General features: G+C 41.8%; 2 protein-coding genes across 3 annotated transcripts in view; both read left to right on the top strand.

Moving 5' to 3' along the window:
- The first annotated feature begins 219 nt into the window (after positions 1 to 219).
- DUSP12 (dual specificity phosphatase 12) lies at positions 220 to 12325 on the top strand. 2 transcript variants are annotated; one of them, XM_041003368.1, is made up of 6 exons: positions 220 to 563; positions 1996 to 2109; positions 2198 to 2316; positions 5734 to 5830; positions 6159 to 6339; positions 10886 to 12325. In XM_041003368.1, exons 1-6 carry the CDS (start codon positions 220 to 222, stop codon positions 11045 to 11047), a joined length of 1017 nt encoding a protein of 338 aa, XP_040859302.1. In that variant the 3' UTR covers positions 11048 to 12325. The 2 variants fall into 2 exon arrangements, with proteins under 2 accessions (XP_040859302.1, XP_040859303.1); XM_041003369.1 differs by lacking the exon at positions 6159 to 6339.
- A 3009-nt stretch (positions 12326 to 15334) lies between these two features.
- ATF6 (activating transcription factor 6) overlaps positions 15335 to 25223 on the top strand; it is a 180196-nt gene continuing 170307 nt past the window's right edge. Inside the window, exons 1-2 of the mRNA XM_041003267.1 lie at positions 15335 to 15387; positions 16974 to 17305. Of these exons, the coding sequence (XP_040859201.1) occupies positions 15335 to 15387; positions 16974 to 17305 (385 nt within the window). The remainder of the gene's footprint in view (positions 15388 to 16973; positions 17306 to 25223) is intronic.

Raw genomic sequence — 25223 nt, 5'->3', positions numbered from 1 at the left:
GCTCCTGTTATCCTGTATCTTTAACTTCTTTTCTCTTAGTCCCTGTACCAGAACCTGGGTCGAAAGGTCTTACGTTTCCCAAACCCCTATTCCGGCCGACCACATGGTCCTCCGAGGGCGCTGCCGAGTCGCCGAGGTCTGCGGATGACGGGGAGGGGCACTCTAGCCTCCCGCCACTCGGTGGTAGACAGCGCGGCGGCCGAGCCTCCGGGGGCCGCCATGTTGGACGCTCAGGGTTCCAGCCATGGTTGCCAAGGCCCGAATCCGAGCGAGGACGCGACCGGCTGCCCCGCGCACATGTTGGAAGTGCGGCCGGGGCTGTACCTGGGTGGGGCCGCGGCCGTCGCCAAGTCGGACCAGCTCAGGGCGGCGGGGATTACGGCCGTGCTGACGGTGGACTCGGAGGAGCCCTGTTTCACGGCACGGGCTGGAGCCGAGGGTCTGCGGAGCCTCTTCGTGCCTGCGCTGGATAAACCCGAGACCGACCTGCTCAGCCACCTGGACCGGTGCGTGGCCTTCATCGGCCAGGCCCGCTCGGAGGGCCGTGCGGTGTTGGTGCACTGGTGAGTGGGCGGGACACTCTCCCCGGCCGGTGTCCACCATCTGCTCCTGGGAGGACCTGCTCTCCGTGGGGTGTGTGTGTGTACAGCACCTGCTCCTGGGAGGACCTGCTCTCCGCGGGGTGTGTGTGTGTGTGTGTGTGTGTGTCCACCTGCTCCTGGTGTGTGTGTGTGTGTGTGTCCACCTGCTCCTGGTGTGTGTGTGTGTGTGTGTCCACCACCTGCTCGTGGGAGGACCTGCTCTCCGCGGGGTGTGTGTGTGTGTGTGTGTGTGTGTGTCTCCACCTGCTCGTGGGAGGACCTGCTCTCCGCGGGGTGTGTGTGTGTGTGTGTGTGTGTCCACCTGCTCCTGGGAGGGCCTGCTCTCCGCGGGTGTGTGTGTGTGTGTGTGTCCACCTGCTCCTGGGAGGACACTCTCTCCGCGGGGGGGTGTGTGTGTGTGTGTGTGTGTGTGTGTGTGTGTTTTCAGGGTGTGTGTGTGTTTGCTTTCCTTCCTGGGGTCACTCACCACCTGGTGTGTTCAGGAGGTGGGGGCTTGGCGTCAGCTGGTAAGTGACAAAGTCCTTACAGCCCAAAGCGTTTACAGTTCCGTGGAGTCAGATACTCCAGTGGCTAAGTGTTCTGACTTCAGAGGAAGAGCGGATCATTTTTAATGTTTTTGCTTAGGATAATGTGTGTGGGGGCTGTTGGTGAATTGGAGAATAGGTTAGGATCTAAAGGGTCCTGTAGGTCTTGCTGAGAGGCCAGATGAGACTTTCAACAGAAATAAAAAAATCTTGATGGGTATTTGGGAGTCCCTAGGGAGCACTGTTTGTTTGGATTGAATTAGAGCTTAGTAACAGTACTTTCAGTTTATTGAGTAAATTATTGTGTGCCAAGCACTTGTTCTAAATATTTACATAGAAATTGAATCATACCTGGTATTGGATCTCCAGGGCCTTAAATGCCAAGAGTGAAGAAATTTGCATTTGTTCCAAAGCTATCACAACATTAAAAAAAAAAGCGTAATTCATTTTGAAAAGATGATACATTCTTATACTTCAGAATACAAAAAGAATAAGGAAATAGCAGCAGGTCTTTAAGCCCAATTGTTGAGATATTAACATTACACAGAGAATATTTAGGTTTGATTCTGGCTTCCAGGCCCTGGGAGGCAACCTTGAGAATCCAAGAAAATGGGTTCCAACCACCTCTATGGGAGACCTTGGTCATTCCAGGTGGTGGGGAATAGATGCTGTCCTTTTGCCTCTTAAAAAAAAAAAATAGGTGATACAGGAATAATTTGCTTGTATATTGGTAGTATTTCATCATACATAATGAGTTTATTTGACTAGAAGTAGAAATGAAGTGGATTGTAGTTTTACTGTTAAAAGGGGGCCAGGTTTTGTTTTAATTGCTGGTATTTACTATTTTATTTTGAAGGCTTCTTTTTCAGTCATGCAGGAGTCAGTCGCAGTGTGGCTGTAGTGACAGCTTTCGTGATGAAGACGGACCAGCTCAGCTTTGAGGAAGCCTATGAGAACCTCCGAACCATCCAGCCAGCGGCCCAGTGAGTTCTTTGTTGGATTCATACTTCTGCTTTTGGCATGCGGTTTCACTGAACAAACATTGGGGTTTATATTTCTTTGTCATTTCAGGATGAATGAAGGGTTTCAGTGGCAACTGAAATTGTACCAGGCCATGGGATGTGAGGTGGACACCTCTAGTACAATTTATAAGCAATATCGTTTGCAGAAGGTTACAGAGAAGTATCCAGGTAAGTGACGTTAATTGCCAGTGTAAACAGAGTGTTTTCTATTGTTACCAGAGACAGTTAGACCAGAGGTCCTTGCTTCTAGTCAAAAGTGCATTTCAGCTACCAGAGAGTGGCTATGAGGTAGAGAAGTTTACTGACAAGAAACACCAGACAGGCATCTCAGTAAAGAACTGAGAGCCAGTGCGAGTTTTTGGTGGTATGAATCTACCATCGTCTCTTTCTCCTCTGCTCCCCTTCTGGAATGTTGTTGGGCAAAGGGCTTTCTGTGTGTGGAATTTGTGACATTCCTTCAGTACTTTATCAGCACAGTGTAACTGAGTTTAAAGCTCCTCTGGTGCAGAGTGGGGAAGATGGTCCTAAGTAGCCCTTCCGGGGCTGGGACGACGTAACAAGGTACCATGCTTGTCTGCTACTGAGGCCTGCTGTTACATTTCTTCCCTCATCCAACCACATGAAATTCCTGTTTTTGCTTTTTAGTCTTTCTAACGTCGATAGGCGGTTATCTGACTTCCTATTTACTAATACTAACTGCATTATCTCGTTTTTCCAGTGATCAAATCAGACAGGAAGTTTTCTTTTGAAATTGTAGTACATCCAGAAATGTTGTCCAAGGCCACATGGTTTGTAAATGGTAGAGCTGGGGTTTGAACTTGTGTCTGTACCCAGAAGCCAAGAGATTAATTTCTGTGCTTCTTGACTTTATCCTAATTTCCCAATACGGTAAATTAAAAAAAATTTTTTTTATTTCAGAGGTTAGCATTTGATGCTTCAGTTAAAATTTTTTTGTTGTTGTTGTTCCTATAAAAAAGTACCTGAGGTTGGGTAATTTGTAAACAAAAGGAGTTTTTTGAGCTCACAGTTATGAAGGCCCAGGGACATGATGCCAGCTTCTGTTTGGGTGACTCCATCACCACCTAGAATTGACACGGAAGTATATGTCAGACAGAACAATTATAAGGTCAGATTCAGAGGTCAGCTGCTTTTTTTGTTGTTGTTTTTTAAGTTATACAAATTTTTATAAATTAATTTAAAGAGGATTTATTTGTTTACTTGAAAGAGTTATATTTAGAGAGATGGAGAGACAGAGAGAGAAGGTCTTCTAGGTGCTGAATCCTTCCCCAAGTGGTCATGAGCTGGACTTTGGGAGCTAGCAGTGTTTTCCTGGTGTCCTATATGGTATAGGGCCCCAACAACTTGGACCATTCTACATTATATGCCCAGGCCATAAGTGGGGAATTGGAATGAAAGTAGAGCAGCCAGGACACGAACTGGCATTCATATAGGATGCAGGCGCTGTAAGCAGGGGATTAGCATGCTGCGTCACCATGCCAGCCCCGGGCCTGCTCCTTTTATAATGATTTGTTCTAGGAGCCAGTCAGGTCTTGCAACAATTTCATTAATCCTTTCCAAGAACAGTTGCTTCAGTGTCTTAATCTTCTACTAGGTTTGCATTTTAGAGGTTCCACCACTTGTCTATATTGTTATACTGGGAACCAAACTTCCAGCACATGAAGCACTGTGGGATGTTTCCAGAGATAGCTGGATCAGAGGTCCTTGTTTTCTGTGCATGAAAGGAATTTCAGATGTGAGACAAAGTAGCAATAAGAATGCTAGTGAAGTTTATGAAAATAATATGTCTGGTGGTCCAGGTGGGAATCTCAGCAAAGAGCTGAGAACCCAGTCTGCATTCAGACTAGACTCTTTATAGAGGTGAGCCCACTGTTTCTCCTCCCAGTAGCTACTTTGGAGATATTGCTAGGTGGAGAGCTTTTTAGGAATGGAAATTATGAAATTTCTCCAGGGACTTTATTAGCACAATATTATTGGACAGTAGCTCTCCTGGCACAGGGCGGGGACGAGTGCCTTAATTTTGCTCCTGGTAGTGGAGGATGAAGGGAAGGCTGGGACCCCCTAAAAAGGTTATTGGACTTGGGCAAGACTTGTGCAAATGGTGGTCTGTTCGTATGCTTCCAAGATATGTTTCTGCGTTTCTTTCCTCACTTATTCAACCACATAATCTTCAAATTTTTGTTCTTCGGCCCCTCTTCTTTCTGCCCTTCTCCCCCACCACCAATCCTCCTCTGCCAAGCTATTATAACTTGCTGCCTAACTCCTCCTTCAAGAGAAGTAGCCTGTAATCTTATGGTGTTGGAATGGGCTATGGTCTGTATAGAGATGGTTATGGTGGGTATTTTTCTCTTATTGTTTGACCTGTGATGTTCAGAGGTGACCTGGGAAAATATTGTCCTGTGCAGTCCAGAGAGCTGGTCACATTGTCCAGTGGGAGAGGCTGGAAGCCCCACCTCATGACCGTTGTGGAGCTGGACAGCTTGTCTATTGGTAGAAAACACACAAGGAGATTAAACACATGTGATCCAAATAGAAATAGTAATAAATGGAAGTTATAGGGTCAAGGAAAGGCAACAACTAGGATTTCCATGACAATGTTGGGCCACAAATTCTAGTCCTATTTATTATCCTGAAGAAACAGTGAATATGGTTTTCTACCTGTCTCATTTGACCTGAAAGCAACATTTTTTATGGAACATGGCATCGATGTTCTGTTGGGCAACAGTTCACATGTCAAAGGCGTATTTTGAAGGACTGGTCTTGACAGACTGTGTCATGTGAGCTCAAGGTATGGCAGCTTTGAAGGCTGTCTTCTTTCCCAAAGGAGGGGGTCCTGTTCTGGTTTGTGCTTGAGGGTCTGCTTATTTAAAGGCTTTGCTATTTCCCCGTACTTTAGAATTCATAGCCTCAGTGTCCTGTCAGTTGGAGCTGTCTTGAGGTCATAGGGGAAGGACATTATTGTATAGCCTAAATCCTTCCCAGTGCTAGCCTTCATTTCCCAGCGATAAGCCATGACTGGTTACCTTTCTGGATAGCTGGTAGTCATTCCTCCAGAAAGTTAAGAGTGTTAGTTAAATAAACAACACCTAAGTCTCAGGTTGGGGAAAGATGAGCAAGTCATCTACATGTTGGATTAACTTCTGCCCTCTTCAAAAGATAGGGCCTTAAGAGCATCTATAAAGGTCCTGCCTGAATAGGTGGAGTCTGTTTCTGAATCCCAGTGGAACCACTGTACAAGTCAGCTGTTGTTAAACCACTTAAAGGTAGATCTTTAAGATCTTTAAGCAGGGTTGAGATTGGGCGTTGAACCTTGGCTGTGGAACCTTCCATCTCCCTGACATTTGACACATTTGAGACATTTGAGAGAGAGGGTAGTGAGCAGTTAATAACAGGTCATAAACAAGATGAGGAGGACCAAGAGTGCCTAGGCAGTGAGTTTGAAAGAAAGAATGTTGAGCTTGGTTTCTTGTAAAGGTACTTCTGATGGCACTGGCTATGGGAACTAGGCAGGTATCTGAAAATGCCAGGCTGATACTAACAACTGGATATATTTTAATTATGTTATAGAATTACAGAATTTACCTCAAGAACTCTTCGCTGTTGATCCAACCACTGTCTCACAAGGATTGAAAGAGGAGATTCTCTACAAGTGTAGAAAGTGCAGGTAAAATACTTTGTATTCTTTAGCAATTTTTTTTCTAAATGGCAGAAAAGAATTTGGCATGTTATTTTCATATATATCTGTAGGAAGATTTTAATTGAATAATACAGAAATTTCTAGTTCAAATTTGTTTTTAAGAAGAATCTAAATTTTTAAAAAGCAAAATTATCAAATTGAAGGAATAATTGAAGACTTAAGTATAGCCAATATTACGTTATTTCATAATGTAAGAAATAGATTAGGAATTTCTATTCTAAAGCCAGACTAAGAAATTTAGTCTACCTTTGAAATCCTTTTGGAAGTCACTAATGTTTCTGATTGGGGATTGCAGGCGATCCTTATTTCGAAGCTCTAGTATTTTGGATCACAGTGAAGGAAGTGGACCTATGGCTTTTGCTCACAAGAGAATGGCACCAACATTCATGGTTGCCACGGGGACTCAGTGTACATCCTACTTCATTGAACCTGTACAATGGATGGAATCTGCTTTGTTGGGAGTCATGGATGGGCAGGTCAGTACGCAATTTTATTTTTCACAATTTTGTTGCATTATCTACATTTTGTTTTGCATCTTAACTAGTGTTTTACTCCATCTTTTTTTTTTTTTTAATAAAGATTTATTTATTTTTGTTGGAAAGGCAGATATACAGAGAGGAGATGCAGAAAGATCTTCCTTCTGCTGGTTCACTCCTCAAGTGGCCACAAAGGCTGGAGCTGAGACAATCTGAAGCCAGGAGCCAAGAGCTTCTTTTTGGTCTCCCATGCGAGTGCATGAGAGACCAAAGACTTTAGGCCATTTTTTTGTTGTCCTCCCAGGCCTCGAGCAGGGAGCTAGATGGGAAGTGGAGCAGCCGGGACACTAAGCAGCACCCATATGGGATCCTGGTGTGCAAGGCAGGGATTCAGTTACTAGGCTATTGTGCAACCCCCACCCCCTCCTTGTTTTTTAGGGATTTATTTATTTATTGTAGAAAGGCAGATTTACAGAAAGAAGCAAAGATAGGAAGATCTTCCATCTGTTCGTTCGTTCTCCAAGTGGCTACAACAGCTGGAGCTGAGCTGATCTAAAGCCAAGAATAAGAAGCTCCTTTCAGTTCTCCCATGCGTGTACAGGGTAATAAGGTTTGGCCTATTCTCTGCTGCTTTCCTAGGCCACATGCAGGGAGCTGGAGCAGCTGGGACATGAACCGGCACCTATATGGGATCTCGGTACTTATGAGGGGAGGATTAGCTAAATGAGCCATTGCACTGGGCCTAGCTCCATCTTAACTCCTTTCTTTTTTGGAAATTATGTTTTTACTTATTGAAAGATGTATTTTTTTTTTGTTTGAAAATAAACAGAGACAGACAAAGGTCTTTAGTCTGCTAGTTTACTCCCCAAATGGCCGCAACAACTAGAGCTGAGCTAATCTGAAGCCAGGAGCCAAGAGCTTCTTCTGGGCCTCCCTTGTGGGGGCAGGGCTATGCTCCATCCCATCCCATGCCACAAGGTGGGAACTGGATAGGGAAGTGGAGCAGCAAGGATATGAATTGGTGCCCATATGGAATGTCAGCACTGGCAGGTGGATAATTAGGCTGCTGAGATACTGTGCTAGTCCCTATTTTATTTAAATATTTTCTTATTTTTACTTGAAAGGCAGAGTAACAGAGAGAGAAGGAGAAACAGAGATTTTCTACCTGCTGGTTCACTCCCCATATGGCTACAGTAGCTGGAGCGGGGCTAGTCTGAAGCCAGGAACCAGGAGCTTCTTCTGGGTCTCCTATATGGGTGTGGGATCCACTGATATGGATCACATCTGCTTTCCAGGCCATTAGCAGGGAGTTGGATCAGTGGTGATGCTGCTGGGACATGAGTTGCTGCCTGTATGTGATACCAGCATTGCAGGCAGAGGTGCTTGCTATGCCACTGCGCTAGCCTCCAGGATTATAGTTTTATAGTGTAGAGTATACTAAAAGTTTTATAGAACAGCTGATCTGAAATAGTAGTTAAAATAAATATGTTTTAGAAAGTTTGAACTTGGGCCCGGCGCGGTGGCGCAAGTGGTTAAGTCCTCGCCTAGCACGCCCGGGATCCCATATGGGCGCCGGTTCTAATCCCGGTCAGCCCCGCTTCCCTTCCAGCTCCCTGCCTGTGGCCTGGGAAAGCAGTCCAGGACGGCCCAAAGCTTTGGGAACCTGCACCCGCGTGGGAGACCCGGAAGAGGCTCCTGGCTTCGGATCGGCATAGTATCGACCCGTTGCGGCTCACTTGGGGAGTGAATCATCGGACGGAAGATCTTCCTCTCTGTCTCTCCTCTCTGTATATCCGCCTTTCCAATAAAAAATAATAAAAATAAATCTTTAAAAAAAAAAAAAAAAAAAGTTTGAACTGTGTAACAAGTAGTTTTAACTCAAGAACTTTCAAATTGGGTTTAAAATATCTTCTATTGGCCTGGCATCATGGCTCAATTAGATTGCGGATCCTCCCCTGCAAGCGCCAGGATCCCATATGTGTGTCAGTTTGTGTCCCAGCTACTCCACTTCCTGTCCAGCTTTCTGCTTGGGGCCTGGCAAAGCAGTAGGATAAGCCAAGTTCTTGGGACCCTGCACCATTGCGGGAGACCCAGAAGCTCCTGACTCATCTCTGACTGTTTTGACCATTTGGGGAGTGAAACAACAGATAGAAAATCTCTCCTCTCTCCTTTCTGTAAATCTGTCTTCCCAATAAAAATAAAATAAATTTTAAAAAGAATAAATAAACTGGTCATGGAAAGCAAGTACCAACCAGTACACTTTAAAAAAAGCAGAAAATAAAAAGTTAAGATATCTTACATTTTTTTTTTGCTAACTCCATATATTATATTTTAATATCTATATATTTTAAGATTTGTTTTTATTGGGAAGCCAGATATACAGAGAGAAGAGAGACAGAAAGAAAGATCTTCCATCTGATGATTCACTCCCCAAGTGAGTGCAACGGCTGGTGCTGTGCCAATCCAAAGCCAGGAGCCAGGATCTTCTTCCAGGTCTCCCACATGGGCTGTCCTCAACTCCATTCCCAGGCCACAAGCAGGGAGATGGATGGGGAGCGGAGCTGCCGGGATTAGAACCGGTGCCCATATGGGATCCCGGCGCGTTCAAGGTGAGGACTTTAGCCACTAGGCTATTGCGCAGGGCCCAACTCCATGTGTTTCTCTGTTTCTGATCTTTATGCTTTGTATGTTATGAGATTTTGTTTTCATTTCTTGTGCAAGAATGCAGCTCATAATCCTGTAATAGCCACTTTTTCCTTTTTGTTTATTTGACAATAGTCTGAAGGCATTCTATAGAAATGGTTTTAATAATGAATTTGAAAATTTGTATAGAAGTTTGTATAAAGGATGTTTAATGAAGCTCTCACTATTTCGTCTCATTTGAATATAATGACTTTATAAAGTAGGCAGACCGTTTATAGCCATATTTTGTACATGGGGAAACTTGATTTATTTAGTGAGTGTCTTGCTTAAAAGCAGCACCCTATATTCAAATGTACATTTTCAGATTTTGTTATTTTCTTTAAAAATAGCTTTATTAGGGTATATAATTTGCATATCATGTAATACACCAATTTAAAGTGTTCAATTCAACAGTTTTTGATATATTCAGAGTTTTTTGCAAGTGTTGCCATTCTTATTACCTTAAAAATAAAATATCCAGGAGCATTCATTTCCATGTTTTTTCTTTCCCCATTTTCCATTCTTTTGGCCCTATTTGCAGTAATAATTTAAGATTTTGGTTAGCTGCAGTACATGTGCTTTCGGCTGGCTGCTTACATTTAATTTGGAAAACATGTACACATTTTAACACATTTTTGTGAGATTGTAAACCATATTTGTAGATTTCTTTTTTACATATTTAAGTTTTGCTATAGGAATATACTTGGAAGTAGAATTCTTGGCTTGATAACTGTGCATTTTAAATATTGGTGGTATTCCATGCTGACTTTCAAAATGCTCACGCATATTTATTTTTTACTAATAGTGAATATACCCATTTTCCCATAGCTTTGTCAAGATCGATATAAAACTGGTAGAGAAGTGTTGTGTGTCATGAACATTTTGGTCTTAAAGTATCTAATGTGATTTTAATGACTACCTCTGAGGACGAACATTCCTGTGTATTTATTTATCAGTCATCTGTCGTTTGCTCTACAAGTTATTTTACCATCCTTGGTCTATTTTCTATGAATTTTATCTTTTTCTTGCTGATATGTAGGAACTCTAAATACTGTAATATTCCATCTAGCATATGGAATTATTTCCCTAGTCTATTACTTATCTCAAATCAGTGGTATAATTTTAATAAACTTGGATACTATTTAGTCTTTTTCATTTACGGTTTATAACTGTTATATCTGGACTTCCCATAGTTTAAGATTAAAAGTAGGGCCCAATGTGGTAGCCTAGCAGCTAAAGTCCTCGCTTTACATGCACCGGGATCCTATAGGGGTGCTGGTTCTAATCCCAGAGGTCCTGCTTCCCATCCAGCTCCCTGCTTGTGGCTGGGAAAGCAGTCGAGGACAGCCCAAAGCTTTGGGACCCTGCATCTGTATGGGAGACCTGGACAAGTCTCTGGGCTGCTGGCTTCGGATTGGCTCAGCTCCTGCCATTGTGTCCACTTGGGGAGTAAATCAATGGATGGAAGATCTTCATCCCTGTCTCTCCTTTTTGTGTATTTGGCTTTCCAATTCAAATGAGATGAGATGAGTTGAGATGAGATGAAAAAATAACTTTAAAAAAAAGATTAAAAAGTAGTCCTTCCTTGAGTTTTAGATGTCCCCCTTTCTCCCTTACAGCTGGATCTATCTGCTTTTTTTCTCTAAACTGCCCGAGTCTGATGTATCTCTTAGGCAGTAATTGTAGTCCATTATCTAAAACATAATTCATTTCTCATGTGTTTAATGTTCCTGATTCGATTGTAAATGGCTAGAAGATGGGGACTATTACTGCCTATGCTTATATCCTATATTGCAAAAACAAAAACAAAGCTGCTTTGTATAAAAGGGGATAAATGATGTAATACATTGGCTTTATATTTCAGCTTCTTTGTCCAAAATGCAGTGCCAAGTTGGGTTCCTTCAACTGGTATGGTGAACAGTGCTCATGTGGAAGATGGATAACACCTGCTTTCCAAATTCATAAGAACAGAGTGGATGAAAAGAAAATACTGCCGGTTTTGGGATCACAAACAAGAAAAGTGTGAATGTGTGACATTTGTGAGCTTGGGAAGAAGCTTCGTGAAGATAATGTTCTGTCCCTGTTTTAATCACTCATGCCAGGTTGTCTAGTTTGTAAGCCATCAGCGTTTCAGTGGCAGTGTGAAAGGGGGAAAAAAAAATCACTTGATGTAACCGGGAACCTGCCCTGTTACTAGCTTATTGCATGATATAAGTAGAGTACATAGTAATCAAACCTTTTTTGCCATATAAATTTGTTACTAAAATATTTTATAATACAAACACTTCATTTAACATATTTTTGGACAGATGTCTCATCTGTTGATTCACTTTTCAGATGTTGTAGGCAGAGGCTAGGATGAAATTAAGAGCTAGAAAGAAACTCAGTCCATGTCTCCCACATGCATGGCAGGAGCCTGACAACTGGAGCCATAACCTGCCTTGGCCTGTATTTGCAGGAAGCTGGAATAGGAAGTTCAGCTATCACTTGAATTCAGGCACTCTGAAATGGGATGTGGAGTTGGAGGTTTCTTATAGCATTTTTACTGCTCCAAATGCCTGCTCCTAAATTTAATCTTTGAATTACATTTTTCCATGTACTTGTTAAAGTCCCTCATAGTTTTGGGATTTTTCTTTCTTTTAATAGAAACTGGAAAACCTATTTATGTCTGGGTTTTTCTTAGAAATGTAAAAGGCCATCAATAAAACTGATTAGGATGTTTTTCCTGTTACTGTTCAGGAGTCTTACTTGTCCGTATTGTTTTCTAGTTCATTTTTGAGAAAGGCAGGGTGACAGTGATCTTCCATCTGCTGGTTCATTCCTTAAGTGCCTGTAACCGCTGAGGCTGGGCCAGGCTGACGCTAGATGCCTGAAACGCCATCTGGGTCTCCCACGGGGAGGAAGGGCCTAGATGCTTGAGGAGCACCTGCTGTCTCTCAGGATTGCATTGGTGGGAAGCTGTTCTTGGAAGTGGAGCCAGGACTCAAGTCCACGCATTCATGTGGGATGAACAGCTTGGCCCATTCTGCCAGAATATACTCCAAAAAATAGTTTATGTAGTTTTAGAGAAATGTGTTTTAAGGCACCTCTTGAAACATTCTACGTTAAAAAAAATGTATATGAAAGTTAGATACATTTCAAATGAAGATTAACATGGAGTTACGTATCAGTTACTCTTTTAGTTTAATATGGTTGAGTATTGGGGAAGGTCATAAATCCAGATCAATTTCTTAACTTGATCTCTCTGGAAACCAGAATTTTATTGATAGGTTGAAGTGGACCTAATTTGGTATTTTGACATACATGACATTAGCATTAGCTAATAAAGAGGAATATGTATATATAATAGCAAAATGGGAGTAATTTTTCAATGCCTAAGAGAAATGGTGATTCTCTTACAAATATCTAGCTAAATTTTTGGCATGCATGATGCTTTGAATGACTAGTGAAAACACAGGCCCTGAACCGTTTGTCAGCTTCCATCTAATAATTATCTTCTTGTAAGAAAAAATTTGCCAATTCCTGTCTTTTACAGAATCTGTCCAGGTTTTTACTGTATATTAAACAGGTGTCCCATATGAAAATTATCCCTTTTGCAGGTATAAAATAGTTGAGTAGCTATAGTTTCATATGGCTCAAGTTAATGTCTGTCATATATTGTAGCAGAAAGCACTCAGAGAGTTAAACATTTTATTTGAATGTACAGTTGTCAGTTCAGTAAATATTAACTGAGGATGTATTATGTATATAATTCTAGGTGATGCAATGAACAAACATGTTCATTTGAAAGATAATCAGTGGACACTGATTTTAGGAAACCCAACTTTTCTATGTGTAAATTCTGAAATTTTATAAAAATTCCATTGAGCAAAAATTTTAGATTTGAAGTTTTTTTTTTTTTAAGATTTATTTTTATTGGAAAGGCAGATATACAGAGAGGAGGAGAGACAGAAAGGAAGATCTTCCATCCAATGGTCACTCCCCAAGCGGCCGCAATGGCTGGAGATGAGCCAATCTGAATCCAGGAGCCAGGAGCTCTTCTGGGTCTCCCACATGGATGCAGGTCCAAGCTTTGGGCCGTCTTCAACTCCATTCCTAGGCCACAGGCAGGGAGCTGGATGGGAAAGGGGGCTGCTGGGATTAGAACCGGCGTCCGTATGGGATCCTGGCACGCTCAAGGCGAGGACTTTAACTGCTGTGCTATCATGTTGGGCCTCAGATTTGAAGTCTTAAAGGTTGATTTTTGAGGGATAGATAGGAAAGTCATTAAACCTCTGTTCTTTAAAAAGAAAAAAAAACTTTTACTTTTCAATATTACATTTAGGTGCAGTGAGTTAGGACAGTGGCTTCACTTCCATGTGTTGAGAATACCAATGTTAGCCTTGCAGGGAGAGCATGGTGATGAGGACATCACCGATGTAGACTTCAAAGACTGCGGGAACCATCCGGATTCTGCTGCTTACCGTCTGCTGGAGAGAGAGCACGGGGCTGACAACGGAGGGCCACTCTGCTCCTCCACAAATCCCGACAGGGTTGTTTTAAAAATTGCTGGGACCAGCATTAGTCCCTTCTTCTGCCTGGGTAATGGGAATTTTATGATACAGTGCAGGTAAAGATCTGGCAGGGTGGCTAGTTAGTAATAGTCAGCATTTCCCGTTAAAACAGCTGGAGTTTACTGAAACAACTCACATCTTATGCCAGTCACCATGCATAGCACTTAATGCCTGGTATCTAAACCTCATGCCAGTCTATGAGATAGACCCTCTTTTCATTTATAAGTGAAATTGAGGATTTGAAAGAGTCATTTCCAAGTTAACCCGGCTAGTAAATGGTTGAACCTAGGATAGACCTGACCAACTCCCAACATATTAGTTAATTTTAACCTCTCTGTTTATATATGCCTAAAGATACACTGAAAAGGTTGATCAGATTGTAAAGTCTAATAGAACTAATGACAGTGCAATTGAAATTAAATTGTAAACTCACTAGTCAGGCTCCTCACCAACATTCACAAGATTCTGACCAAAGAACAAATGGAGCCCCACAGTACTGTTTACCTTAATTGGTTAAAAGTAAATTATTTTTGTTCTTTTATCTTGGGAATTTACCTTCACAGGAGCCTTGAATTCAGCTAGGTTTCTGTTTTGGATTCTCTGATTTTATGCATTTGCATGGCAGAATGTGGCAATGCAGGAGAGTTGGCCCTTAATCTGTAAGCTGCTTTCTCAGAGGTGCTGTCCACCTCTTGATTTGTTCTGTATCTTGAGCCTGGAATGTGTGTGTGTTTGTGAATGTACATTTGGGTATACATATACAGAGTTTTGAAACCCATGGATACTGTAAAAGTCTGTAGAAACTGCAGATTTCAATTTTTTATTTTTGTGCCAAAATAAACTATTTTTCCAAGAAATTGTTTGGGTTGTTTGGAGAGTTAGAAGCATGTCTAGAGTGGGGCATGTGTTCTAGTTGGATTTGTCACACTGGCAGTATTCATTCTTACCCCTGGGAAGAGAGCCAGGAGACAGTAAATTCCTGTAATATTTTTGAGTCTGGGAAAAGATTACTCTTGAGTAGATCAAAAAGTAGTGATTTCTTTACACGAAATTCTTTTTTTTTTTTTTTTTTTTTATTACCAAGTCAGATATACAGAGAGGAGGAGAGACAGAGAGGAAGATCTTCCATTCGATGATTCACTCCCCAAGTGAGCGCAATGGCTAGTACTGTGCCAATCCAAAGCCAGGAACCAGGAACCTCTTCTGGGTCTCCCACGCGGGTGCAGGGTCCCAAGGCGTTGGGCTGTCCTCAACTGCTTTCCCAGGTCACAAGCAGGGAGCCGGATGGGAAGTGGAGCTGCCGGGATTAGAACCGGCGCCCATATGGGATCCTGGCGTGTTTAAGGCGAGGATTTTAGCCGCTAGGCCATGCTGCAGGGCCCACAAAATTCTCTTTGAAACTTAATTTCTAGTGAATGTGGGGCTGGCACTGTAGCAGTGCTGGCATCCCATATGGGTGCCACTGCTGATATACCTGTGAGAGCACAAGATGTCCCAAGTGCTTGGGCTCCTGGACCCGTGTGGGAGACCCATAAGTCCTGGCTTTGGCCTGGCCCAGTCCAGTAGAGCTGTGGCTGTTGCAGCCATTTGGGAAATGCGTGAGCCTCTACTCTTTGTAATTCTACCTCTCAAAAATTAATGAAAGAAAAAAAGTGAATAAGGAATAAAGAAAAGGATGATAACACATTTAGCACTTTGAGAAGATCATTAGAATGGAAGAAAGCTTCCTCACGGAAGAGGAAATAAGATTTATAGAAAACATGAATTATAATCACACCTTTGTAGTGGCAAAAATCGTTAAGTCTGACTTCAGGTAATGTTGGTGAGTGAGGAACAAATTATCACTGTTAGCAAAAGGGGTGAACTAGTCTAACCTGGGAGATGGTAATACTCTTGCATTCCTACTCAGCGAGCATGCTAAAGACATTGCTGCATTTTAGGTAAAAAGTAATCCATTGAAACAAACTAAATAGACCTATACAAAGATACATTTTAGGTAAAAAAATAATCCATTGAAACAAACTAAATAGTTGTCATTATGAAAATGGGAAGAGACACTGTGATACATCTATTCAAGGACACATCTAAAATATGGATGAATTGTCAAAAAGTAATGTTGAATCAGAAAAGTAATCTGTAGAAGTACAAATTTTACAGTAATGTTAAATGTATACATATTTAAGCATAGTAAAAAAATTAGAAAGAAATGGGTAGAAAGATTTCTGCAGCTCAAAAGTTGCCTGAGTAGACAGGGAAATGAGGCAGAGGACAAGAGTTAAACTTCAACATATGTGTTTTCATTATGTAAAAAAAAAAAAACCACACTGAACAGGTGTTTATAGCTGTTCATTCCTGATGGATACACAAATATTTGTCTCATTACCTGGAGTTTTTGAATAGCAAAACTTTGAAAATTAAACCGGTGAAAATGATGTTCAGTCATGGTGTTCTCTTTTTAAGAGAAGTCTTTTTAAGACTGAGGTGGCAAATATAGAAGATTCCCTGATTTAGTTTTCATGTTGACTTCCCAATGCGCAATTGGCTGAGAATATGAATGTTATAAACTTCACCATAAATGAAAACCCTATTGAAAACTAAACTGAAAAGAATTGGATGATGAAAGAAGGAATCACATTTCAGGGTAGGGGATTTCGTGAGATTTTTTTTTTCCCTTGGCTGCTGGAGTCCAGGGTTAATTTTGCATTATGTAATCCAAAGAAATATACAGCCACGAGGAGTTCAGAGAATTCTGGGAAGTATTTCTGTTTTGTTTGCAACCATGGGAAAGATTCCTCTTGGTCCTAGAAGGATACCTGTTCTTAAGATACTTGATTCACGGGCCACTGAAATTTAAAAGGACTTAAAAAGAAATTAATCTCTGGACTTTCTCAAACAGTGCGCATTTTCAGATGAATTTCGTGTGTGTAAGTTTCTTTAAAATTTTTATTAATAAAAAGATGGGTAATTTATTGCAGCCCTCAGAAGAGGTTCCTTCGTTGTTTTTTTTTTTTTTCTTGTTGTTTGCTAAGTACTGTGCTTTAGAAATTCATCCTGAGGACACAAGTATGAGCGGAGAGTTTATCTTTTATGTTTGCACTGTTTAAATAAAAGTAAGCTTTCTGAAGTCCGATTCATAGTAATGCCTACCTCTGATGCAGCCCCACCAGGGGCCATTCTAACGAATGCGGAATAATTGTGTGTGTTTGTGTGTGTTGCTTTATCCATTTGTGTATTGGATAATTTTTACATCGATAATTATTCGTAAGAATTAAACCAAATATTACTGTTACTCTTTAATTTGGTTCCGACAAATCTACGGTGTGGTAACTGAGAATGATCGGGGAATCAGCAATGGGCTCTACTTTTTCATCTTTAAAATTATCGGTAAACTCTGTGTAGGCGGGTCTTTCCTCACCTTAAGACAGGGGGGCGGAAAGTGCTGAAAAGTCCCAAAAGGAAATATTTACTCAGGGCAGCGCTGAGCCGGGCTTCGCTGACGTTCTCGGGGCCGGCCCCTCGCCCTCACGCGGCGGAAGCAGTTTGTCTTCAGTCGGCCACCGTTGCGTCAGCATCCCGGGGTATTTTGTCCGCTCGCCGCCGCCGTCTCAGCTTATTAGTCACTGAGTTCCAGGGCTTCGGAACTTGTATTTGGGGTGAGCCGGCTAGTGTTACCGGCATCATGGAGTCGCCCTTTAGCCCGGGACTCCCTCACAGGCCAGATGAAGACTGGGGTAAGTGGGACCCGAGGCAGTCCCGGGGCCTCGAGGCTTTCTGGGTCGCTTCCTCGCCCGCTCGTGGTGACAGGTGTGCTCGAAGCCTGCCCGGGGAGCGAGCGCACGCCCGTCCGCGGTCCTGTGAGGGAGGCAGAAACTTTCGGCGTCCGTCCTGGCCACGGCGAGAGCAGAACGCTGTGTAGTGGAATGACTCGGTTTCTCGGTTTGCCGCCTGGGGAGGTTACCAGGTGGTCTGTTGGGAGGGCGAACATTGGAGCTCGTTAGATCCCAGTGGCTGTGATCGCCAGAGAGGTCGCAGGTTATTCTCTCAGGGTGTGGGTGTGTTGGCGGCGATTGTAGTGAGGTGTGTGTTTGTGTGTGTGTGTGTGTGTGTGTGTGTGTGTGCGTTCGTATGGGAGAATGTGGATGTGTACCAAGAATCCTCATCTCCCAGCTTTTCACTGTTGGCTTAAGGGAGTTGTCCATCTTGGCAGAGAAGCTGAGTACTCAGCCACCTGACCTCGGCTCCGGGATCACCTCGACCTGGCAGTTATAAATTGGGATCCTGGCCGCTCTCCAGATACAGTGCTGAATTGTCTTGTTAGAGATGTTTGGTGTGGTTTCAGGGGTCAGGAAACATGGAACGGAGTGTAGTCATCTTCAGTGTTTAGAGGAAGTATATTTCTCCTTTTGATCCCAGAGCGTGCTACTCATGCTGATTTGGGGTTCCAGTGCGGAGGTGGGATTGTGTGGGTCCCGATGGTAGTGAGCTTTCATCATTCACCAGTTTTGGAATGATACTTGCTTTTCCCCTACCCCACCCCCCCGCTTGGATCTGCTTTCTCTGTAGCTCCAGTGGAACTGCAACTGCATTCATTGAGCCAAAGTCCTCATTTACTTTCAGTGGCAGACGTCTTCTAAAGTTATATTTATCCTACTAGAGATTTACTTCAATCCTTGGTAGATTTTGTAAGAATTTCTGGGCAAACTGAGATGGTTATCAGTGCATCCTTCCATCCAAGGGATTGTTAACAGTTGCTTTTTACTCAGGACTTTGTGTCGGGTCTTACTTGGGTCTGGAGTGGTTTAAACGCTGCACAGCCCTAGGTACTGTTACTTTGTAGATGAGGAATCGGGCAGAGAGGGCCTTTGTGCTCTCCGAGACAGAGCTAGGGAGTGACAGAAAGAGGATCAGTACAGCGTTTGTCCGTCACAAAGCCTGTGCTCCCCCTAGTCTCTTGTCTATACTGCATTTCTGAGGTGTTTCTCCAAGTGTGATTCTAAGATCCCCGTGTTTTTAAGCCCATTTCAGTATGTCAGGTAGCTATAACTTTTCTCAGCTAGTCTATATTTTCACTGTTTCTTTATACCTGTAGAATACTTTCTGATTGCGTGATTGTATTTTGTTTTCTGATACCCACGGTGCTGTTTCCTAACCCCTGGTCATAACGTGTGTGTTTAAACAGAGCAGCACGTTCTTCGAATTCGGTTCACTGACTCATCCCTGCCGCATATCCTGACCGCCCTTCCCGCTGTGTGTCCATTGGCCAAGTCTCCCTTTTGAAGACCAGCAGTCTTCTCATTGTTGAACACTTTCATTCAGTTTCCTTAGCTGTGCAGTAATTAGGATAGATTTTGTAGGCAGACACTAGAGTGAAATATAATTACCTATGAGTGTTGCTCAGTGAAATATGAATTCTATTTTTGGGAGTTGCTGTGTTGGGTGCTAGGGTACTTCAATGATTTACTTGATTTTAAAAAAAAATTAGAGGCTATTCAGTTAAATTTTTAAAAATCAGTTTATGTGATTGTTTATATGATTAGTACTTCTTATGATTCTAACATATTTACGTGATTTCAATAAATTGATAACCTTAGAACAGCATATGATGGGATGTACTTCATTTTCCCTCCCTTTAATTTAGGTAGAAACTTGGAGTAGGAATCTGCAAGTATTTCTAGAAAAGTCCAGATAGTAGATATTTCAGGCTTTCTGATCACGTGGTTTCTGATGCAACTACTTGATTTTGCTGTTGTAATACAAAAGCAACTGTAGGCAACATAAGCGAGTGAGCATGGCTGTGTCCCAATAGAACCTAATGTGTGAACACACTGAAATTGGGTACATTTGTATAATTATTTTTAAGTACTTAACAATTTTACTTTTAAAGAAAAAGTTTAGATTTGTAGAGTAAGCCAGTGGAGTTTCAAGTACCCTACAGTTTTCCCTGTTAGCGACATGGTGCTTCAGAGTGGCATGTTTGTAACAGTTGATGAGCTGGTGCTGCTTGCAGATCATTTTACTTTCCTCCTTCATACAAATGCGTAGGCTTAAATCTCATTTTGTCACAATATATCATCTTCTACTTCTTATTTTTGTTATGTACTGACTGCTGGGTTACTCTTCCTCACTTTGAAAATTTTAGTTACTACCTTACTGTCACTTTCTCCACCATTACTTAGAGCATGATTTGTGTATGATGTAAATTATCTTCAGAGAAGACTTTCCAATCTTCTCTTCAGTTCTTGGACCTCCTCCTTCCCACCCAGTGAGTGATCTTTTTTGTGTTGGTCATTTACTCTCCTGATCACAAGTCTAGATCTTATCATTACTGCAAATGTCTCACTTTGAGACATCCTGCTTTGTCCAGGGTCTCCTGTCTTCTTCATTCTCTTTAGTTTCCCTATCCCAGTAGTGCTTCCACCCCGTGGAGAGTTGGTCATCTTTTTTGTGTGTCTGATTTCCTCATGTTATGATCCCCTGTTACCAGTTTGAAAACCACAGTCATTATAACCTTTCCTTGCTTACACTGTTAATATCCTTGTCTCTCTCTTGCTTTGTGTTTCTCTCTTGGATAAACCACAACTTTCAGCTAAGTTAAATCCATCTCTCCTTCTCTGTTCACACCATGCCTACAGCAGCTGACAGCAGCTAAAAAAAAAAAAAATGCGGACTGTGTTATCTGATCTCACTTTATGATGGTATTCCCCAGTACTTTCACTGTCCTACCTTGAGGATTGTTTAATGAAGCTTTTTTTTTTTTTTTTAATTTTCCAACAACCAACACTTCTTCCGCCATCCTTCAAAATCAGCAGATTTAGGTGTTTACCAGCATATGTGCCTTCTCTGTGGTTGCTAAGAATGAACAGCTCTAGCTGCGGCTTAACCAAGAGCCAGTTACTCCTTCCTCCTTGTTTTAAGAACATTGCTCAAGCTATTCTTCCTTTTATTTGCTTCATCAGCATTTCCCCCCTTCTAGATCATATCTGCCAGTAATTAAACATGTAATTACCTCTTTGTTTAAAGAAACATTAATGTGGAACAAGCCCTCAGAATCGACTTTACATTTTACTTCCCCTCTTACCAAATGCTTCTCTTCATTTTACAGCAAAAAGGTTTTAAGATTTATTTATTTTTACCCAAGTCACAAGTACAGATGAGAGAGAGAGAGAAATATCTCTCTTCTGTCTGCTGTGTTTATTCCCCTAATGGTGTAACAGTGAGACCTGGGTGAGTCCGAATCCAGGAGTTTCTGGGTCCTATGTGAGTTCAGGGGCCTGAAGTCTTGGGCCATGCTCTGGTGCTTTCCCAGACTATTAGCAGGGAGTTGGATCAGAGGTGGAGCAGCTGGGCCCTGCATGGTAGTCTAGTGGCTAAAATCCTCGCCTTGCATTCCCGGGATCACATATGGGCACTGGTTTGTGTCCTGGATGCTCCACTTCCCTTCTAGCTCTCTGCTGTGGCCTGGGAAAGTAGTCAAGCCTTGGGACCCTGCACCGACATGGGAGACATAGAAGAAGCTCCTGGCTCCTGGCTTCAGATCAGCTCAGCTCTGGCCTTTGCAACCACCTGTGGAGGGAAGATCCACCTTCCAATGGATGGAAGATCTTTCTCTCTGTTTCGCCTCCTCTCTGTATATCTGGCTTTCCAATAAAAACAAAACAATAATAACAAAAGAAGTGGAGTAGTTGGGACCCGAACTGTTGCCCATATGGTATGGTGGTGCCACGGGTGTGAGGTTATCCTGTTATGTCAACACACTGGGCCCTACAGGGGAATTTCTGTACCCATGTGGGAGACCTGAAAGAGACTCCTGGCTCTTTGCTTCGGATCAGTGCAGCTCCGGCTGTTGTGGCTGCTTGGGGAATAAATCAACAGACAGAAGATCTTCCTCTCTGTCTCTCTCCTCTCTGTCTATCTGACTTTGCAATACAAATAAATAAATATTAAAAAAGAAGTCCACCTTCAGTGACTGTAGTTTGTCTTCTCTCATGTCTTTTGAACATACTCCAGACTCCCCCACTTCACTAAAAATGGTTTGAAGAGTGACCACTGATCTCTGTGTTGTTAAGCCTAGGATCATTTTTCATTTTACTAAATGTAAGGAGTAAATGAACAAATAAATGATCAAGGTGGAGGTCAGGTGGGAAAGCTTGTTGAGAAAACGAAAAACTGTAGCTACTACAGTTAACTCCCTTGAGGAAAACTTAAACGTTGTTAGTGTGGGATTGGTCACCAGATTATAGAAGTAGGCAATAGGTTTTAGAGATATTTGAGGAGCAACCAGTGCCACCTGTTTCTTACAGTGCTTCTAGAATCATCTGTAAGTATACATGCGTGTTTATCAATGCACTTTGTTTTAACCACAGAAAAGCTGAAAGATCAGTACACCAGTGACCTGGTTTCCCTTATCTAGATTTATCAACTGTTAACATCCTGCCATACTCATTTTGTGCCTCAATGTTACCCACAATTTGCTCCTCTCTTCACCACTTGAAAGTGGATTGCACATAAGGTGAAACGCCTGGCCCTTCATCATGCATTGCCTAAGAACAAGAAAGTATTTATTTTTACAAAACATGAATTTGTATTAATACCTACAGTGCAAACGCAAATCAGAGTTTTTTTTCTCACCTTGTTGCATTATATACGCAGGCATTGCTTGACAAACTGGGACATGTTCTAAGAAGTTCATCATTGTGTGAATGTTGTAGTGTGTACTTACGCAAAACCAAGTTATATGGACTACCACACACCTAGGCTACATGCTATATACACATATATATGATGTTGAGTATTGCTCTTGGGGCTGTGATGATCAAAGCAACACAAGATTAAGTCAACCCAAGAGAAAATGATGTAATCAAGAGAACAGTAAACCTGAGATATCTGAGGCTGCTGCCAGAGTTTTACAGTTAACTATTAAGTTAGGAGTACACTCTAAAATAATTGTAATTAGTACAGTAAATGCATAAGCCAGTAACACAGTCAATAATTGTCAAGTATTAGATATACAATTCATAATTGTATATGCTGTACTTACTTTTATAGAACTGGTAGTGCAGCTGGTTTGTTGACACTGACATGACCAGCCACCAGTGCATGAGTAATGTGCTGCACTGTGGTGGCCGTGACTTCACTAAGTGATAGCAATCATTCTGCTCCCTTATAATAAGGTCCACTGTCACATGCAGCTTTTTATTGACCAAAATGTCATGATGTGGTCTATGACTATATTTGTATTTTTCTTCTGTTAATCTACAACTACTGATTCCTAATAACACTCTTCATTTGTTAGTCTGTTTCGATGCTCCATTGACAGCAGACTGAGAGAAAGGCAACTCTAGATGCACTAGACTACCATAGCAGTCCCCTTGAGTGTGATGGTAGTGTGTGGATAGTAACAGGTGTTTGAATTGTAGATATTAAATATGTGTATTGTTTCTATCTATCTATCTATCTGTCCCCACACCATTTTTCTTTTGAAGTGATTTGAAACCTACAGAAAAATTACGAAACCATTATATAAAAAAAAATATCTTGGATACCTTTTGCATGGATTTCTCAATTCTTAAATTTTGCTTTTATATGTCCCATTACTCTCTTTAAAAAAAAAAAGATTTTATTATTTGAAATTCAGAGGAGGAGAGAGAGAGAGATCTCCATCTGCTGGTTTATTCCGCCAGTGGCTGCGGAAGCTCTGGGTCTACCACATGGGTGCAGGGACCCAAGCACTTAGGCCATGTTCTGTTACCTTTGCAGACACAATTTGTGACCCAATTCACAAATATTTTTCCATTCATGTTCATAATGACACAACTAGGAGAAACTCACATGGATTTTACTTCTCATGACTCTTGAGTGTCCTTCAGTCTGGCACAGTTCTTTAGTTTTTTTCCCATCTTGTGTCTGGTCTATAAGATGACCCTAAACCTGGGTCTGTGCACTATTTCCTCATGACCGTATTGAAGCCGTGCATCCATGGCTGGAATGCCAGGGAAATGCTGCTTTGATTTTCCTCCTGTGTCACATTTTGGGAACAACTTATTGACCACTTGCATGGTGCTGTTCACCTTAGTTACACAGTCAGGTTACTGTCTGCCATATTTCTGCACTGTCAAGCCGCTGTTTCCTCTTTTCTGTCTTACTGCTATTTTAGGAGAATCTGACATGACACCCATATCCTGTTCTTATAAAACCTCCACCCATCAGCCCTACTCTCATTGATAACTCCAGCCTGATCACTCAGTGGTTGTCAAACTGTAATTCTGCCTACATTTGTTGATTGATATTGTGCTGTACTACCTAGCTTACAGTACAGTGGACTCATTAATTTCTTTTTATTTCAGTGGTTTTTAGCCTGGTACTTCTATTTTATTTTCCTGCTTTTCAAATATCTTTTTTTTAAGGGTCATAATATTTTTTGATTAGAAAGTTTTGAAAATTTTATTTTTTTAAAGTTGGCTTTTTTGTTATCATTTTATTATACAGTTCCATAGGCTCTGGGATTTCCCATACCTCCTCCCCTAGTCTCCCTCCCACCCACACTGAGTTCTCCCATATCATTACACCAACATAGTTCCTCATACAGTCATAAATCCATCATTGCAGGAATGGACAATGGCAGAGAGTCCAGCATCCCATTGTCAAAACATATCCAACAGTTTCACTGGGAGTTCATCCTCAATCCAGAAGTAGAGATATACACTGCACCGTATCCTCACATCTGGACATGTCAGTTTCCACTATGCAGTCACTATAAATTCCCCCAAGTGAAAAGTCACAAAACAAAACTAACAACAGGAAGAAAAATAGAAATTTGCAATGCCATGAAGTTAAACAAGCTACTGGATATTGTTAGATTCGCTGCTGGCCAAAATGTTAGATTCACTAACCACCAGGGAAGGAATAACCCAGCCAAATATATGAAAAGAATTTAGATGGCCTTTATTTCAGGGAACCACGGTCATGGGTTTCCCTTCCCCGTGCAGAAGAAAGACAGAAGTGAAGGAATGAGCTGCAGAGGAAGAAGAGTGTGGAAGAGACAGGGAAGGGGCTTTTTAAACTCTCCTTGACACAGAAGCCGAAACAGGGGTTGCCTCGACGCTTATTGGTGGGGAGGATATGGGTTTGTGCCCCTCGTTGGTGCAACGTTGGTCTCAAAGCCTGAGGGGCTTGCTAGAATTCTGCCATTCGTTCTGGGTTTGGTTGGAGGCAAACTCCGCCTTTCTCTGGTTACTGTGGTAGCCGTCAGATATGATAGTCTGCAATACACAGTTACTATACATCCCCTTAAGTGAAAAACCACAAAACAAAATCAACAACAGGAAGGAAAAATAGAAACTTACAACGCCATGAAGCTAAATAACATGCTACTGAATGGCTAATGTGTTGCTTAAGAAATGAAAAAGAAAATCAAGAACCTTCTTGAAGAAAATGTTACTACTCTATGATCTATGATTCATTAAGGAATTTAGTGAGAAAAAACATGTTTTGAAGAAATGAAGCTAAAAACATCAAAATCCATGAGATATAGTTTCTGCTCATCTTTGTTAGTCAGATGTATCTCCTGTAGGCAACAAATAAATGCATTTTGTTTTTGTTAATCTAGCCTACTAATCTATGACATCTGATTGATGAATTTAAGCTGTTTAC

This window comes from Ochotona curzoniae, unplaced genomic scaffold (genome assembly GCF_017591425.1).
Source record: "Ochotona curzoniae isolate NIBS_2020 unplaced genomic scaffold, NIBS_Ocur_1.0 scaffold_2683, whole genome shotgun sequence".
Classification (NCBI taxonomy): Eukaryota; Metazoa; Chordata; class Mammalia; order Lagomorpha; family Ochotonidae; genus Ochotona; species Ochotona curzoniae.
Note: the sequence above shows the minus strand (reverse complement) of the source record. Positions and strands in the feature narration are given on the sequence as shown.

Bases quoted from the DNA above. Each gene is read 5' to 3' on its own strand.
- DUSP12 (XM_041003368.1), top strand. From the start codon at position 220: ATGTTGGACGCTCAGGGTTCCAGCCATGGTTGCCAAGGCCCGAATCCG. The intron at 2,110-2,197 runs GTGAGTTCTTTG...TTGTCATTTCAG, and splicing joins ACCATCCAGCCAGCGGCCCA to GATGAATGAAGGGTTTCAGT. The intron at 5,831-6,158 runs GTAAAATACTTT...TGGGGATTGCAG, and splicing joins TACAAGTGTAGAAAGTGCAG to GCGATCCTTATTTCGAAGCT.